The sequence below is a fragment of the Amborella trichopoda genome, chromosome 8 (genome assembly GCF_054954075.1).
Source record: "Amborella trichopoda isolate Santa Cruz 75 chromosome 8, AtrichopodaSantaCruz75HAP2 v2.0, whole genome shotgun sequence".
Taxonomy (NCBI): domain Eukaryota; kingdom Viridiplantae; phylum Streptophyta; class Magnoliopsida; order Amborellales; family Amborellaceae; genus Amborella; species Amborella trichopoda.
Genome location: NC_142343.1, coordinates 42,174,053 through 42,192,562, shown reverse-complemented (window position 1 = coordinate 42,192,562; position 18,510 = coordinate 42,174,053). Strand labels below are relative to the sequence as shown.

Below are 18,510 nucleotides of genomic sequence, written 5' to 3'. Positions count from 1 at the left end.
TATAGTTTTTTTAAAATTCTCAGCCAGATTAGCAGAACCAATCCCATGCTCGATTCCAGTTTGACTGAGCAGTTGGGAGTTTTGACCAGCCGAATTTTGGTGATATGGGTCAGAGCAGGGCTGGACAGGCGTATTGCCAGCTTTACACGACCATTATCTAATCGAGGGGAGATGAATTGTTTTAACGAAGTTTGGAAGCTGTCTCACTCAATCAATTCCAAAGAGACAAAAAGCAGTGGGAGCAAAAATTGACAAACTTACGACGGCCCCACCCGTTGCAAACGTAAAAACGGCACGTAAAAAAACAAAATTACCAAACCGCCCACCCATAAAGCAAAAGCATAAGCATGGGGCTTCGTACTTTTTACTAACCCAATGCACATTCGTTCTCAAACAACATGTGTGTAAGAGTGTGGGCCTTTCCACTTCTCACCAACCCAAGATACACGAGAAGAATAGAGGGCAAGTCGCCCATTTGGGCCCTTCCACTTCTCACTAACCCAACATAAAGAAGAATATTGGGCAAGTTGCCCACTTGAACAATATCTCAATTTGGGCTCTAACATGATAAACCTAATATTTTCTACCGGTGATTTAAAACACGGATTAGCGACTCGGATTGGGCATCACAAAAACAGGTCCGTGTCGATGAATCAGCGGTTCAAATCACTGTTTTATTGTACAAAAAAATAATGAACTAGAGAAAGAATACTTGCAAAACTAGTGAATCAGCCAAAACTTGGTCCGCATCGATGAATCAGCATTTCTACTGTACCAAAACGGCTTTTTTACTGTAGTAAAACACTATTTTACAGTAGCAAATTAACAGTTCTCTTTTAAACCCGGATAATTTCCCATATATTGACTGAATCCGCACGGGGTGACTGATTCTCGAATCGGATTGAATGATTTTGTTGCAACCGGCGTTTTTTAAATCACTATTTTCTGCATTTCTCTCTTGGATGGACAACCACGACAAAGATTTCATGCCTAAATGCAATTTAGGATTGGTCCTTTCTCCTAATGCAGATTTCTCTAACAGGACCTAGATCCATTTTTTAAAAGAAAAGTATTTGGTGAGTCGACCTATGCACCTGCTTGGGTGTTTTGAAGGACTTCGAACGTGCACTATATCTCACATCACTATAAATCTATTTCCTTGTTAGATCCATGAATTTGGAGCTTCAAAAATGGTGTTGACTTGATGGTATTTAAAGATTTAAAAAGAAATACAAATTGTCCTTACACTGAATTCTCTTAGAGATCCATGATAGATGACAATTCTACAAAATTTTAGATCCAAAATCCATCTAAGGACGGTATACTACTCAGACGGCACACACCTTTACTTATTTCAAATTGTTTTTAGTTAATGTATATTAAAATTGGAAAACGTTTACTGGAGGTTTAAACCTTACACTGTAGAATTGTGGTGCACCTAAAAAACTAATGAAAAAGGCTATTTTAATGTTGGAAAACCATCTTATTGAACATCTGGACATTGAGACGTATGATTAGGAAAAAAATAAAAGGATTAAAGTCCCAATAATATTATATTTTATAACATTCTCTGGACCGTCCATTTTCAAGATTTTATGTGATTATAGATTTTACTTGATTTGAACCATATTTAGAATTTCAAATTTTATAAATAAAGATGAAAATATATTATTGGGCCATCCTAAGAAATTTTGACACCAAAATTGTAATTTATGACAAATTTTGGAGGCGGCACACCGTCCTTTGATTGTGTAGGTTGCGACCTTATGCAAACCACACCCAGATAGATGTGCGCAATTCTCGGAAGAGAGAGAGAAGATAGATGTGTGCAATTCTAGGAAGAGAGAGAGAGAGAGAGAGGTGCTGAGGAGTTCAGGGAAATGTCACATGAACTAGTGATACATGGAATATGGTACATAACAAAGAAATCCACCGACCATTATTGATGATGGAGATTAACCACGTACCGAGTGACATTAACATTCAGCTAATCTACACCATCCATCATTCAAGTTGAATGGTAGTTGTCCCCTATGTGTAGCACAAACTGGTGCGTTACGCGGTTACTTCTTCGGAGTCTACATTTTTAGACCAAGTCAAGTGATTTTCTATATTTTGGATACATAGAAGAATATAAAAAGAGGCACACGCCGAATTGTTGACAGATTGTCCCATTTCCGTGTTCATACTCCTTTTGCTCATAATTCATGGTATGAAGTTTGAAATTTGATAAACTTTCATGACGAATTGCCTTTCTAACTCTCTCAATGGCATGGAGTTTGAACTTTGATCAGCATTCAAATGATGAATGATCTCTCTCTCTCTCCTCCCGGGCTCTATATAAAGCACACTCTAGGTCCTTTCTTTCCAAGTATTACATCTTTCTTCCATTTCCTCAGAGAAGAAATGGCTTTCTCTCTCTTTGGCTTGGCCATGACCTTCCTCTCTCTCTTAGCAGCTTCTTCTGCTCAACTCTCTGCAAACTTTTACTCTTCTTCATGTCCCAAAGCACTCTCCACTATTCAAACCGCAGTGCAAGCTGCCGTGAAGAAGGAAGCTCGCATGGGGGCCTCCTTACTTCGTCTGCATTTCCATGACTGCTTTGTCAATGCAAGTCTCACTTATCCCTTCTTCTCACCTAACACCCAATAATACTACATGAGTAAAAGCATTTTCTTTCACTTAGGTCTCTTTTACTGCAAATTGTTGCTCAAGTCTCATTCTTGCATGTATGCATTCATTCGAGTTCTTCCTAGGAAGGAAGTTGATGAAAATATCTTTTTTTTTTTTTTTTTTTTTTTTTTTTTTTTTGGGTATTTCAATGGGATGACAGGCCCGACATATTTTTTAAAATAGATAATGGTTTTTTAAGCTATTAGTAGGAATGAAAGCCATAATGTATAATGAAAGCCATAATGTATATTTGTATAACTGAAGTGTAGTATGGGGTATGCTACCACCATCACCTTAGCCCATTTCCTAGTAAGGATAAAATTAAATGGGATGATTGTGTTTAGTATTACTTTTTCAACAAATATGGCCTAGAAACAATTAATAAAATATATGCTTTCCTATAGGCAACTTATGGGAATAAGACATTTTCAGTTGTTTAAAGGTTCTGTTGACTGGGTACTTTGGTCATTTTGGTTTAAAAAGATAAAAGGAATCATGTAGCCTATTTAGTACTAGTTGGGACCTCTGTGCCCACGCTATAAAATTTGTGCCCCATTATTTATATGCTACTTGATGCATGGGGAGATAATAAATAAACAAAAACTAAAGTTTCTCCCAAGAAAGCGTGTGTTTATGCATGTGTATCTGCTTTTCTATTATATACAAGGGGAATAGCCTTTGCAATTCTGCCCCCACATCCCCATATAAAGAAAATCATGGCATGGAATGCATGGTCATCCCATGTATGAATCAGTTATATTTTATACGGTCATGGCAGCATGATATTGTAAGGAAGGATGTATATGTGTGCGTCTATGTATGTAGTTGTGTTTCTACGTTTATATGTTTGCATGCATGTTGTATATATGCATGTTACAAGCTAATAGATATGTATATATGTATGTCTATGTGTGGATGTAAATACAATCTTCTGATGATACCCTAGATTGTGGTGTATAGGGTTGTGATGGGTCTATATTATTGGATGACAACTCCACCTTCACCGGAGAGAAAACTGCGGGGCCAAATGCAAACTCAGTGAGAGGTTACGATGTGGTCGACAACATCAAATCCAATGTAGAAGCTGCATGCCCCGGTGTGGTCTCCTGTGCAGACATCCTAGCCGTCTCAGCACGTGACTCGGTTGTCGCTGTAAGCCATCTCTCACGTGTATATTTATTTATTTAGGGTATACTTAGGGAGGAGTCTTTTTTGGTATTTAAAAAAAAAAAAACCCTCATTTTTGCCATGGGATTGTTTATAAAGAGACTATTTATCTTTTGTACATGAAAGTCACAATCATTCTTGTACCTTAAATTTCAAAATAAGTGATTGAGAAAGCGTCATTGAATAGACACAAAGTTCCATTTCAAAATAAGTGATTGAGAAAGCGTCATTGAATAGACACAAAGTTCCAAAAAAAAAAATTCTCTGTTTGTGATTCACCCCAAGACAACCATTATGACATCTAACGAGTATGAATGATTGTGATCTCCATATACAAAAAATAAATAGTTTATTTATAAACAATCCCTTTTTCTATTGATTGTCCAACCAAGCACTTAAAGATCATTGTTATTTTCTTTTTTTACAATATGATTGTATAGCTTTTTTTTTAATTTCTTTATCTAGGAGGAGAGGTCTGAGTCTAGGATTACTTTAATCTCCATAGGTTTGGGGGATTTGAGCGTAAAATGGTTAATGGTGTTCGTTTTAATTCAGCTTGGTGGACCAACATGGACGGTGCTATTAGGGAGAAGAGATTCAACAACTGCTAGTCTAAGTACTGCAAACTCCGATATCCCTGCACCTTCCTTAAGTCTGAGTGGTCTCATCACAAGCTTCTCGAATAAAGGGCTCAGTAGCAGCGAAATGGTAGCTCTTTCAGGTTTGAAATGGTGGCTCTTTCATGTTTAAATGGTGAATAGTTAAAAATGGATAGTCCAAATAATATGTTGCAAAATACACTATCTTTAAGGTCATCTGTTTAAGATAAAGGTCTAAGTGACCAACTTGAGGGTTTCTTGGCACAAAAACTACACCTTTTGGTGGGATTTCGGAGCAACTTTAGTTTTGATATTAAAGCCTAAGCCTTGGATTACTATTTCCTTTATGTACTATGCGTCTGCACATGTCCTAAGTACGTAGTTGGAAATAAGAATAGATAAAAATATAAATTGCATACACACATGAATATAATGTATTTATTACACATACATGCATATATATATATATATATATATATATATATATATATGGCTGTGGTTTGTATAAGGTCACGTCCTTAAGCAATCAAAGACGTGCCTTGAAACGGTGTCCAAAGAAGTTTCAATGTCGAAAATTCTTGTGACAGCCCAGAAATTTGTTTTCATACTTAATTACAAAATTTAGAGTTATGAAAATAATGTAGATTGAGCAGATCATAATCTTTAAAATGGACGGTCCAAATAACGCATTACAAAATGCACTATTTCTATGACACTAAATCTTTTTTTTTTTTTTCACATCCATACGGGGTAAAGGTGACCAATTAAAAGGTTTTTAACTATCCGAACAACCTTTTTGGTTGAGTTTTTGAGGTGTGTCTTACTTGTGCAATATATAAGTTGTAATAAACGTTTTCCATACATACATGCATATATTATTTATGTATGTCTCCATGCATGTAACTTGGTCCATAAAATGAAAATTTCAAGGTCCCTAAAATGTAAATTTCAAGGTCCCTAGTCATCATGGTCAAGCCTTCTTACTATGCATATCATTTGCAGGATCACACACAATTGGCCAAGCTCGGTGCACCACTTTTAGGACTCACATCTACAACGAGACTAACATAGACTCAACCTATGCTACCTCATTGAAATCAAATTGCCCCTTCAGTGGAGGTGACAATAACCTCTCTCCACTTGATGTAACATCTCCAACTGTCTTTGACAATGCCTACTACAAGAACTTGGTGAACAAAAAGGGGCTCCTCCACTCTGATCAAGAACTCTTCAATGGAGGCTCCACTGACTCTCAAGTCACTGGCTACACTTCCTCTTCTTCAACTTTCCCCACAGATTTTGCCAAGGCAATGGTGAAAATGGGAAACATTAGTCCTCTAACTGGCTCTAGTGGGCAAGTCAGGACGAACTGTAGGAAGGTCAACTAGGGTTTGGAACTTCAAAGTTGAGGAAGGATGAGTTGGGTTTGTTTTTCTTTTGGTGTTGAATGATTGGAATAAGACACAATTGAGGCAAGATAAAAGTACTTGTACTCAAGTTTTATTTATGAAAAAAGGACCATTTGAAGTTTATTCAATAGCTGGTCCAGGTATCATGATAGGTGGTTTGGCTTTGTCTGGGTATTTTCCCCTAGTGTAATGGTTTTGGGTTCCTTTCAAAACCCATTTTTGCATTCCCTAATGAGAAAAAACAGACAATGTGGGAGGAAATCGATTTTGACGATCTTTCATCCCTTTTTCTATTTTTGTTTTTATTTTTTCTTGGTTTCGAGTGATTGGGATCGATCATGTCAAGGGAAGATGTAATATTCAATAAAATAAGTTATTATATTCTATTAGGAAAGTCCCACTAACGATTAAGGTTGATTGTGACGTTTTCGTGTTAAAACAATGAAGTAGGAATAGCCAAAAATAGACCTGCTACTTTTCTATTAAGTTTAGTATACATTTTTTTTTTCCAAAAAAAATCAACTGTTATTCATGAATCAATCTAATTTTTTATGGATTTAGAATGCAAAACACATCTTAATCACTGGATGGCAATGCATGCAGGACCTGATCTCCTCAACCAATCCAATTGATGAACTACTCTAAACAGCGATACGGGTCATTTGCACCGGTCATTATGGGTTACGGATGTCGTAGATGATGTCCTACATAATTTTTACAGGATGTGGTGTATATATAATAATTACCTTTTAATTGGAGATTAAAATCAATTAATGTGTGTGCGATCCATGATACGATGGATATCATGGTACATGACAAAGGCCTTTAAATAATGGACCCAATTTCTATGCAGCTAACCCTGCATAGGTAGAAAAGCGGCCTCTTAACAAATCTATTTTTGAGATGGATTTTAAGACTTAATTTTTAAGGACTTGTAATATCTAACATAGAGATCATGAATATGAAAAAGTAATAAATTTTAAAAATTAGAAATAATAATTCTCGTAATAAAACATTTGAACTGTTAGTTTCCATTGTTTTTAGATGGAATACCTACTTGCATTTATCTTTAAGATGGATGCTTTATACTTTTTGGATCGCATATGTAGAAATACGGTCCAGCCGGCATGAAACAATTTTCCTTAAATAATTCATTAGACATTTACTTGGAAGAAGAAGTGTTTGTATTCTATTCCAGTCGTTGGATGTGATTGGTACAATGTGACCAAATTCATTTGAAAATTAAATACTAATTAAAAGAATTATGTTATGGCTGGCATGGCACCCAAGAAGCCTAACCGAGCGAAGTTGGGCCAAGTCGGGCTGAGCCTGGACCTTGGACCAAACTTAGTTCTCCGCCAGGCTGCCAAACCTACTGCCAGCCTTATATATTGGCCGCAAACATTGACACTAACATTGCTTATGGAAGATGTTAATGTAAAAAACTCTTGACAAATGACAGATTTGGCAAATGAAGTACTTCTATTTTTTCTCTCTATTTCTGTTGGGCAAATAAAATTTGGGAAATTATAAATATCTCCTAAGCCCCACTTTTGAAGCATGGCCTCATTTAATGTTTTTTAAACCACACCATTAACCCAACATTGTTTATTATTGCACCCATCTTTTTCAATAAAAAAATTTATTTTTTTAGACCAATACACCCACCATTTTAACTCATGTTTCTCTCAAAAAATGTGATGCAAAATGTGCGGGTTCAGTACATTAATGTGTCGGATTGGCTTTTGATCTTCAAAATGTGCCATCACAAAAATGTAAAGGACCGACAAAATGTGCCAAACCCATATGAGATGCTAAAATTGTGCTAGTTCAGGGGGTATCTATGCTGTCACTAAATTAGATGGGAATTTGTTGTGAACAAAACTGCTTTCTTGCTAATTTTGCTGTAACTTCCAATGAACCACTAGATCTTAGCCACTGCGGATTTTGGGGATACATTGCTCTGACCATGGTTGTAATAGAATACTTGCATAAAAGCTTAGCTTATTAAATACTAGAAGCAAAGCAATCAGCGCATACCAAATCAAGATTTTTTGGTCGAAGTAAGCGAACTAAGTGCCGCTAATTAATCGTGTGGCATGGGATTAGAGGAAATTATGAGTATTGCAGTTGAACTATGTACAAGAGTGGGAAAGGGGCTGGGGTCGTGGTGACACCACCGGCATACTCTAACCATTATATTTTAGTTTTTTCCCCTATTGATACTATTTTACAAACAGTTTCAAAAAAAACTTAGCAGTTTCAAAAAAAACTAACTTTTAAATTATTTGAAACGAAAAAAAAAGGTAGGACCTCTCTTCCCCCACTGAATTACCCAGGAAAAAAATCAATGTCCAAAAACGATAGAAAGGTAATATTTTATACGTCTTTCAAAGCAACTGTGATTGTTTTGTAATTTTCCTGGGCCTTTTTCTTTAAAAAAGTTGTGGTCATTTTGAGATTTTCCGAGGGTATTTTTTTGAGTAACAAAATGATTTCTTTACTTAATTTTGTGGAAGGCACTTTTATAACAAAAAAAAATTACGCTCTTTCTTATTTTGGATGGGGCATTTTACACTATCCCACCTTTTTCATGGGCTAGGGGAATGCTAGGTGCAGCCCACCTCATGGTCAGCCAATGCTTGGCTATGAGTGGCAGCAGGCCAGGCTGGGGCCGGGCCATCACTGGCTTGACCAGCTCCTTTAAGGCCGTTACTGGCTTAGGTGAGCCAAAACGTTTTCCAACTTATATCACACATTGAAAATTTTTTCCCTATATGTGTGCAAGGTCTGGCCAGGCCCGGTTTTTTCATGTCAAGCTCATCTCAGGCATTGTTATCACAAAATCGGGCCAGCCTGAAACTAAATGTTTTGGCCCAGCCTAAGCCCGAGCCTACCTTGCACACTTTTGGGCCAAGCTTGGGCCCATGTTGGCCTTGGGCGGTTGACAACCCTAATAGGTTGCATTAGGGTCTATAAGAACTCCGAATTGTACAAAAAGTCCAACTATATTTATATGGAAAATTGTTTGATAGGGCTGTAGAAATATATGCTCCACCTTATAATTTATCAAAAATTCAAATTCAAATATTGGTAAACATCTACATCGATTATTTTGGCTTAAAAATATTTGTTGTGCAAAAAAAAAAAAGGGATTTTAAGTTTTAAAAATCATGTATATTATATCAAATTATCTAAACCATCCATTTCACCCTAAATTAAGTGTTTATAGATCTGCAAGATCTATAGCATTTTTTGAGTTTCAAATTTTATTATCGGTGTTGGAATTTGATTTAGATTCATCATGGACATTTCCACTGCCAAAAGTGCGTTCTAGGCGAGAATTTTGTTTTCATATAGCTTAGGCCTATGGAAACTTCATCTTATTTATATTATGTAGTTTCTATATGGTTGCAACCTTAAACAATCCAATTGAGGTGCATCTCCAAATTTTATCATAACATGTAATTTTAGTGTAAAAAATTCTTAGGATTATTTAAAAATCTATTTTAATATCTAATTATAAAAATTTTAAAATCCAAAAGTGGTTAAAATCAAGTAGATCTATAAACATCCACAAATCTTGAAAATGGACGGTCTAGATAATGTGTTGCAAGAGCCACTATTTCAAGGACTCAAAATCTTTTTGCTTTTTTTTTTTTTTTTCATTTTCATACATTTCGATTTCAAGATAATCAATTAGAGGGTTTTTACACATTGAAATAACCTTTTTGTGGTGGATTTTTTAGGTGCATCTGCAATTCTACATTCTAAGATGGCAACCTTATATAAACTTTTTCCTTACGTTACTGTGAGTTAATTTTATGGAGAATTGATTAAAAAAAAAACAAATTTTAAATATTCTCGAGATGCGAATACATTTACCTATCATGTGAAAGTGTTCGCCATCTCTAGCAGGAGCATCTGTTATGCTTTTTTTGCGATTCAAGTTCCAATCGAAGAGGTCATAGAAATCAAAAAAGTTTGGTACTATTATGTTTCTGGGTGTCCAAACTAGATAATCATTAAATCACTTTGGTTCTATGCTTCACTAGTCTTGTTATATACTAGAGGTATCCGTGTCAACGCCCATTTGCGCTTTAGAAATGTGAGAAGCAGGATTTAAATATTTTGAGAAACAAATAGACCTTCCCTTGTTTCCAAGTTGAGCACAACTTATATTTGGTTGTGTTTGTCCAAGTTTGAAGGTTATCTCTAATAGAAACAAGTACAAGATAGAAAAGTGTAAAATGCTATTTCCTTTTGAGAAGATAATATAATAAGATATGAAAGTTTATATTGCATGCAATAAAGAGTAATGACACTATGAGATCTTTCCAGACCCATGTGAGTAGGACTTTAAAGGATCACCATGAAATTTTAACACAGATCTCTAGAAAAGTTATGACATGAGTATGGGATTTGGGTGAATGGGTTTATTGATAACTTTTCTAGAGATCTGTGTTAAATTTTAATGGTAATCTTTTGGGGTTCTACTCCCATGGGTGTGGGAGGGTCTCATAGTATCATTACTCTGTAATAAATAGGAAAGGGGATATTTCATCATTATATTACAATTATATATATAATGAAAGCACCACCACAAGTTTTGTAGGACACAATTATCTTTTATCAAAAAGTTTCTCTCTCTAAAATTCTTCATGGTATCAGAGCATCGTCAATCCTCTTAATCCTTCAGCTTGAAATAATTTCTCGATCCAAAGCAGGCGGCAACCTCGTCTTGAGTCACGGTACCTCAATCTTTTTCCCTACCTCTTCTTAATTGTTTACAAATGTCAACATACAATTGTCACTTTCCTCTCCACATATTTAAGTGAAGCATTTCATCTTTTACTTAAAATTTTATGGTCTGTATGTAAATCACGCTTAATCTGAGGTGGCTCGAATGGTTCATATTAAAGAATGTAAGAAACCGCACTTGGATGGGGTTTGTGTTATTTGATTTTTCTATTTTAGATTTTTTTTGGGTAATTAAAAGTGGTAAGTCAGTGGAGATTTGAACCCCAACCTTTTGGTGAGAATGGTGTCAGAGATCTCACCAAGGGGCTCGACAATACTGCCACCAAGGCACCAAGCCATTCCGGATTTTGCTATTTTAAGTTAGAGTTAGTTTTAGCATATTTGGGGCGAACACATGCACACAACTTTGCAGCTATTTTATAAATAACTAAAATGTGCCTTGCCAAAATTAATTTTATCATTTTGCTCAAGATTGAAAGAAAGAGGGGAATTTTACGAAGGAATTTTTTTTTTTTTTTTTTTGGCAAAAGATCACTTACAGGTGGTCTTTATTATAATAAGATAAATTTCAAAATAAAATCAACACAACAATAAAACCAAGATCTTAACAACATGATGCCATTGAAACAACTATGCACTATGTTTGAGAATAAACGATAAGATTGTAAGAAACAAAAAGAAGAGTGCCAGAAGTTACCTCATCCGGGTTTACTACACCTCACAGCGAGTCACCACCATCCAATAGCGCGGGATCAACGGTTTAGCTTCAATCTCGATATGGGAAAGCAAATTTCGGCCAAGCCACACCAATGGAACATGAACCCTTTTGATCACAAACTCAAACCCTAGATGAATTATCTTAGCAACCGAGTTTGAGAGAGATGGATTCTCTTTTTTTTGCTAAACCCTAAAACCCTTAGCCGTAAATCCATATTTGAGAGATTGGAGAGAAGAACTCCATAACCTAAACCCTTAAGTTCTTTCACAATGTGAGATAGAGATATCAAAGATGAGAGAGTGGTACATGCCCCCTTTGTGGGATATGAGAGAGAAATATAGAAATTGAGTACAGGAGATAAGGTGTAGAGATTTTTTGGGTAGAGACAATCCATTTTTATAGGCTTTCAATAAGATTAGGGTTTCTTAGGTATTTTTTTTGCCTCTTCTTGTGAGATTGTACATAGACCGTCGATCAAGGATGATTTGTGGGGTGAGAGATATGAGCCATTCATTTCATAGATGGGTCATCAATATTATGAAAGGTCCATGAACCATTATCCCCTTTTCCTAAACTATTTTTCCATCAATACATTTAAATAAAATAAATATCATGTATTCTATAAAATTGCAGGACCCATGTCACATATTCTATAAGGATATGTCAAATAATATCAAGTAAATAAATATTATAAAATATAAAAAATATAAGATCCATATCAATACAAATTGACCATATCTCTTTAAAACAAACTTGCTATAAAATAGATAAAGCCATGGTCAATATATCCCTTCCAAGATTTGACCACATGCCACAATCAAACTAACCGTATCTTAAAAGCAAACAAGAGAATCCAAAGAGGGCATGCCACCCTTTTGTGGCGCACGTAGGGCCCCACCCACATCCCAAATGGGGGGCCATGTACACTATGGGCCCCCATGGAATAAAAAAAATATTATTTTTTAAATTGAATAAAACAATTTAAAATAAAATATATATTTTAATTTTAATAACTTTGTAAGAACAATAACTGTATTTTTATAAGTTAAAAAATCACAAATAAAATAGTGAGAGATTCATAAAAAATCAAATAATAAAACGAAAATCATTTTAATAATAAAATAAACACAATTAAATTAATATGATGGGAAAATGGTCCATATAGTTTAGGAATCAACAATCATAGGGCACTCCACCTTCAACTGTGGACTACAGACCATACTTGCTTTATAAGACTGACTCAATTTTTCCCATGACCCACAGTCCAAGCAGGCGCTCATTAGCGGGTCACCAAAGTCCAGTCGATAAGCCAATAGATCGCAATCCCAATCTGTGGATTTCAAGTCATCTCCTAGAGACAAATCAAGGTCACCAAGACCTTATGCGACCACAACTCTATGGCACATAGGGGTATCTCTCACACATGCATAGGCTTCACCCTAAAAGGTGGATTTCTGGCTTTCTCGAACGATCTATCGATATGCATACCGTGTGATGGCACATGGATGAGGCTTTGGCCCCCGTCTCTGTAGGTCACCATCACACACAAGGGTCACACAGTTCCTCGACTCACTCATACGGGCATATTCTCTGACCTCATCAAGGGCTAACCCATTAGAACCCTTCTCAATTTGTTCTTTATACCCAAGTGACATGGGTTTCTCCCAACCGACTGACCTAGATCGTCAAGCATAGTCCGATATCTGCAAATATCGTTTGCTTAGTATGGTCTATGAGGGACCGCACTCCCATTGAGTTCATGTTCTGCTATATCATTTCATTTTACAAACACTCATAAGGCCCTTGAAAGCCACATAAACCCAACAAAGGCCCTCACTCCGTCTTCCTCAGTGTCCGGATCGGTGGGATAGACGTCCTAACGTCAAGATGAGTTTGTCTCCTCAAAATTTTGTTGTAATTCCTATCACCAGGGTAAATTTGAGTCTATCATTCTTGTGGATGTAGCTCTTTATTTAATGGTGAACCATGTGGATTTTTGTCGTCTTATTGTGTGTTTTTATAATGTTTTTCCCCATGCCGTTATTATATTTCGTATATACTTAGTTTTGTTTTAGCATATTAAGTACATAATCCTAATGTGATTTCGATATTCGAGATTCTTGCTTCCGAATCTCGGAGTTCTTGAAACGAAACATATGAGCATAGGTTGGGTAATTAAACTTCTGGTTAAGGGAGGAGCTTTAGGTTAATATTTAGGAAATCTAGCAAAAAAATTCTAAAAGACAAGAACGAGTTTGCAGGGTTTTGAAAGTCTAAGTCGGGGCTGGGCGTGCCGGGTTTCGATTTCTCATATAAGCGGTCAGGCCATGGCTGGTACGGGCCAAGACTGTCTGGTTTGGGGCTTCTTTTAGGTAGGGTCAGGCTAGAGCCGGTGCAGGCCAGGACTGGCTGGTTTGGAGCTCCTTATAGGGTCGGTCAAACTGGGCTGGTAGTGAAGCCGGCCCGTAGCCTTCATCCAATAAATAATCAATCATAACCGGTGAGCAAGTAGAATTCCCAATCCAAACCACCCAAAAGGAGAGCAATTGGTTGGAACTCGAAGTAGCTTTGACATGATCGCGTCAAGCCGCCAAGATATTGTTAACTAATGAACCCTTTGACACTCTTACAATACCTAAATATTTAAATATGAACATTTAGTTGAATGGCATCTAATTTTCGTTATGTCCCTTGCCTAAAATATGCGAAATATATGCATGCAGGCCCCTTATATCATGGGACGATAATTAAGAAACTAAACTACAAGAACTTGCCCGGGAAGCAGACCTCTTGACCTTGTAACGCTAGAGAAAGAGAGAGGAAGTCAATCATCTTGTGAGAGCAATAAAGGACCAAAAGAATGGCTTTTCATGATATACTTTCTTCAGAAAATATTTTCTAGAGATTATTTTGGTACAACCCATATAGGAATCCCAAACCAAATGGATTTGGATGTTTAAAGTGGCTCAAATTACTGAAATACCTTTTTTCCAGATTCTCAACTGTCGATTATTAAATTTAGTTTTTGAAGAGACACCTGATTGAAATGAACATAAAAAAATAAACTCTCTAATACTGGTTGAGATATTTTGACTCCTTGAGGTGTTCTTAGAGAGTTTTAGCCCCTTAAACGATATTTTCTCTAGAGGGGAAATTTTGTATAGTGGAGTAATTCCGTGCTAAGTGCATAATAGCAATTAAAAATCGAACCTAGGCACAACCATCTAGTCCCAAAAACAATTGAGCAGACTAGATGGATAGTATACTCCCATAGAAATTGTAAATCTTTTTGGCAAAATTATTAATTGTAAATAGCAATCAATATTTATTGCATATGTTTCTTGCAATGTGTGCCGATTGACTTAGCATCCAAAGACCCATTAAACTCAACAAAATATAAGTTTAGAACTTAAATAAATACCTTGAGGACCAATATCCTCCCTAAGAAAAGGTCGAATGTCAATACACAATTACTTGCACCGATGGCAAACGCGTGAAACTCAAATTTCATTGACGTTTTCTTATAAAATGTGACGTCCTTCAAGAAAACATTTTAGAGCAAGTCTGCTCAACTCTCTCTCTCTATAAATACCCAACTCTCTCTGCATCAACTCAAGCATTGGCTTTGCATCTTGCCCTCAATTTCTCTCTCTATATTCAAGCTCTCCTCTCTCTCTCTCTCTCTGCATTACCAACATTCTTTATATTTAAGCATCCTTCTCTCTCACTATAATCAAAGCTACTTCTCTCTCTCTATACAAGTGTTGCATTATTAAGATTCAAGAATTCCTCTCGCTCTCTACACCAGTGTTCATTACTGTCTTTCCTTGGTTGTAGACATGGCTTCGCCTCACTCTCTCTGTACTATCTTCCTTTTGACACTAGCATTTATTGCTTGTGCTTCGGGCCAGCTCTCCCCTGGTTTCTACAATGGAGTGTGTCCTCAGGCCCTGCCAACGATTCAGAGAATCGTTCGGGACGCTGTGCGGAATGAGGCGCGAATGGGTGCATCGCTGCTCCGACTCCACTTCCACGATTGCTTTGTAAATGTGAGACTCATGAGCGTCTAACCAGTCACCTAGAGCTTCAAGTTGGGCTCATCTATGTGTGTACATGTGCGTGTAACGCGACTCATATATTCTTTGATTCTGAATTTGCAGGGTTGCGACGGGTCAATCCTTCTTGACGATACTTCGACCTTCACTGGAGAGAAGACTTCAAGGGCCAATGCAAACTCAGCTAGAGGCTTTGAGGTGATCGATTCGATCAAAACCGCAGTCGACCAAGCCTGCGGGGGGAGCGTGGTGTCGTGTGCCGACATCCTTGCTGTGGCAGCTCGTGACTCTGTGTATGCGGTGAGTGGCTCATGGACGAACATTGCTCTAAGCACTCTTATCTTTGCTCGAGCCATCACTCTAAAAATTAGCCTAGATAGCTATACACAAATCATGGGTTCTTCCCACCCTAGCTTATTAGATTAAAAAAAAAAGTAATATTTTTCATAAGCATGCAAAACAAAGGGTAAATTCAAATTTCTTGAGTGTATTTCCCTGATTTCGAATATAGCTTATATTTTTATGAATGGGTAAGAAAATGTTTTGAAGGGGAGCTCAAGCCTTGGAACATTCCAAACAAAAACAAAACAAAACAAAAAAAAAAAAAAAAAAGGGGGGGAGAGCACAATCCTTGAGAAAATATCCTCGGACTCTAAGAACTATGTAGCGGGAATCATTTATTTGTTATTCAAAAAATTCACAACTATATGTATCGATAGATGTTAAATTGGATAAATTTCCGAAAAATATTTTCAAACTTTCAAGGCCGTCTATCCCCAAGAAACAATATTAGAGGTCACTGCGACCGTGTACCAAAGATAAATAATCCTAAAACCTTTCTTAGTAAATAGTTGTATAGTTCCCCATATGTTAGACAATGTCAATGTCATGATTTGTTTTTTATTTTTCCATAAATAAAATATCTTTGGGCGTTGACATAGGTAACGTCTTCCTTATACCCTTCATTCGTTGGCTGTTTCCAATAATTTCGAAATATCAACTTGCTCGAGTAGGAAGAAGTAGAGAAAGACCACTGCCTGTTCTAGTTCAATGGTGCCACTAATCAACCATTATTTGAGGTTCAGTTCATGTGCCAGGAAAATCCATTCCAGTAGACCAACTGTAGCTATCAAGATCCGATCGAATTGTTCAGTGTACATGGTCAAACAATTAATTGGTGCCTTGACCAGTTTAGTCCACCGTAATTGACTTATTCTGATAGAAGACAAGGACAAAGTAGTCTTTCACCAGTTATGGCTAATCGAACCAATTGGTTTAGGATAAATAATGTTGCCGAATTTGTTTTGCTATATATCATATTTTTTTATTTTGATACTATTAAAGTTTTTATTTTTTAAAAAGTCCGATCTAATGGGTTTGACCAGCGATTGAACCAGTATTGACTAGAGCACAGCCCTCACTAGTTTAGTAGCCGGTCCAATCATTGAATTCTTTACTTGTAATTCTTTTTGAGATAAAGAAACATTATAATGCTATATTTTTTAACATTTATTTTCCATTATCTTCTTGAGTTGATGATTTTATTAAGGCTTTAATTTCTAACTTTTGTTCATCATGTCTTCTTGAATTGTTGATTCTAGTTGGGAGGCCCCTCGTGGCCAGTTCTAGTTGGGAGAAGGGACTCAACCACAGCAAGCCTAAACGATGCCAACACACAGATCCCCTCTCCTTCTAACGACCTCTCAACCCTCATCTCGAACTTCCAAAACAAGGGTCTCAACCTCCGTGACCTCGTGGCCCTCTCCGGTGGCCACACGATCGGCCTTGCTCACTGCAGGACGTTCCGAAGTCGCATATACAACGACACCAACATTGATCAAACTTTTGCAAGCATGAGAAGAGGCTCGTGCCCTGCCTCTGATGGAGACGACAACTTGGCACCATTGGATGGCACATCTACTAGCTTTGATGCATGCTATTTTAGAGACTTGATGCAAAGGAGAGGGCTACTTCACAGTGACCAGGAGCTCTTCAATGGTGGCTCGGCTGATGATATAGTGAGGCAATATGCTAGTTTCCCTGGGGCCTTTTGGAATGACTTTGCTAACTCCATGGTGAAAATGGGGAACATAAGTCCTCTTACTGGATCTCAAGGAGAGATCCGTGTGAACTGCAGAAAGCTCAACTGAGATGGGGTCCTGAGGTTCTCTAAAGTGAAGTAAAAGGTTGTGGGTTTTTCATAATGTTGATTGAATGTGGGTTTTCGTAGGGTGAAGAATTGAAGGGTTTGAGTTGTATTCATAATCTGGGATTGTCGTTATTCTCATGGAATTGTTGATAGATGAACCATTCATTTATTCAGTCCGTTAATATTAAAATTTTAAGATGTACTTTTGAAGATGATGAATAAATGATATGTGCTTTTGAAGATGATGAATAGGGCACTTGCGCCACCTCCTCATGAAGCAATGCGAGGGTAAGAAATTTCCGTGGTATTTGTTTTTAAAAAAAGTAAAATAAAATCTCCTCAAACAATAGTAGTAAACCAGCCGGTTCAACTGGCCTAATCGGGCAACTCCCAAGCAACTAAAAAATTGTTAAAAATAAAAATTAATAAAAAAAAATCTAAAAAATTCGAAAAGTATATTCAAATCATGATTAAACAATGTCCATCCAAATAAAGTTGAAAATTAATGAAGAAATGGATTTTAAAGAATATATTTATGCCTAGGGTTATTTTCAAATTTTTTTAAAAAGAGATGGGAAAATATAAAATAAGTACTAATGCCCAAATAATTTCCAATCTTTGTTAAAACAATGATGAAAAACATTTTAAAAAAAAACAATACAATTAAAATCTCTTATTTTTGGGGATTTTATATAATTTTTTTAAAATACAGGTCCGGGTCACCAAAACCGGCCAATGGTCAGTTCCACTCTAACTTGACGATTAGAGTTTGAGCCGCCTGATTTTTCTACACTGAATGGAAACTGATTTTACTGTTAAGTATTAACCACGACAAAAACCAAGTTCAACTGTAGGATAGATAATTAACCATTTTTTCTTCTTTTTATTTATTCAATGTTTTTTTTTTTTTTTTTGAATTGTATCAAAAACAGTTAACTATGATAAGAACAGAGGCTAACAACAGTGAAATTTTGTAAAG

At 36.5% G+C, this 18,510-nt stretch overlaps 1 protein-coding gene across 2 annotated transcripts; it reads left to right on the top strand.

Moving 5' to 3' along the window:
• Positions 1 to 2,250: 2,250 nt before the first annotated feature.
• On the top strand, positions 2,251 to 17,771 carry LOC18432274 (cationic peroxidase 1). Of its 2 annotated transcripts, XM_088875067.1 has the most exons (6): positions 2,251 to 2,610; positions 3,634 to 3,825; positions 4,396 to 4,561; positions 5,442 to 5,818; positions 15,488 to 15,682; positions 16,984 to 17,771. In XM_088875067.1, exons 1-6 carry the CDS (start codon positions 2,302 to 2,304, stop codon positions 17,530 to 17,532), a joined length of 1,788 nt encoding a protein of 595 aa, XP_088731193.1. In that variant the 5' UTR covers positions 2,251 to 2,301; the 3' UTR covers positions 17,533 to 17,771. The 2 variants fall into 2 exon arrangements, with proteins under 2 accessions (XP_088731193.1, XP_088731192.1); XM_088875066.1 differs by lacking the exons at positions 2,251 to 2,610; positions 3,634 to 3,825; positions 4,396 to 4,561; positions 5,442 to 5,818 and adding an exon at positions 14,883 to 15,376.
• The last annotated feature ends 739 nt before the right edge of the window (positions 17,772 to 18,510 follow it).

Excerpts from the sequence above, each read along its gene's own strand:
- LOC18432274 (XM_088875067.1), top strand. The coding sequence starts at position 2,302 with ATGATGAATGATCTCTCTCTCTCTCCTCCCGGGCTCTATATAAAGCAC. Across the intron at positions 2,611-3,633 it reads TCCATGACTGCTTTGTCAAT|GGTTGTGATGGGTCTATATT; the intron begins GCAAGTCTCACT and ends TGTGGTGTATAG. Across the intron at positions 3,826-4,395 it reads CACGTGACTCGGTTGTCGCT|CTTGGTGGACCAACATGGAC; the intron begins GTAAGCCATCTC and ends GTTTTAATTCAG.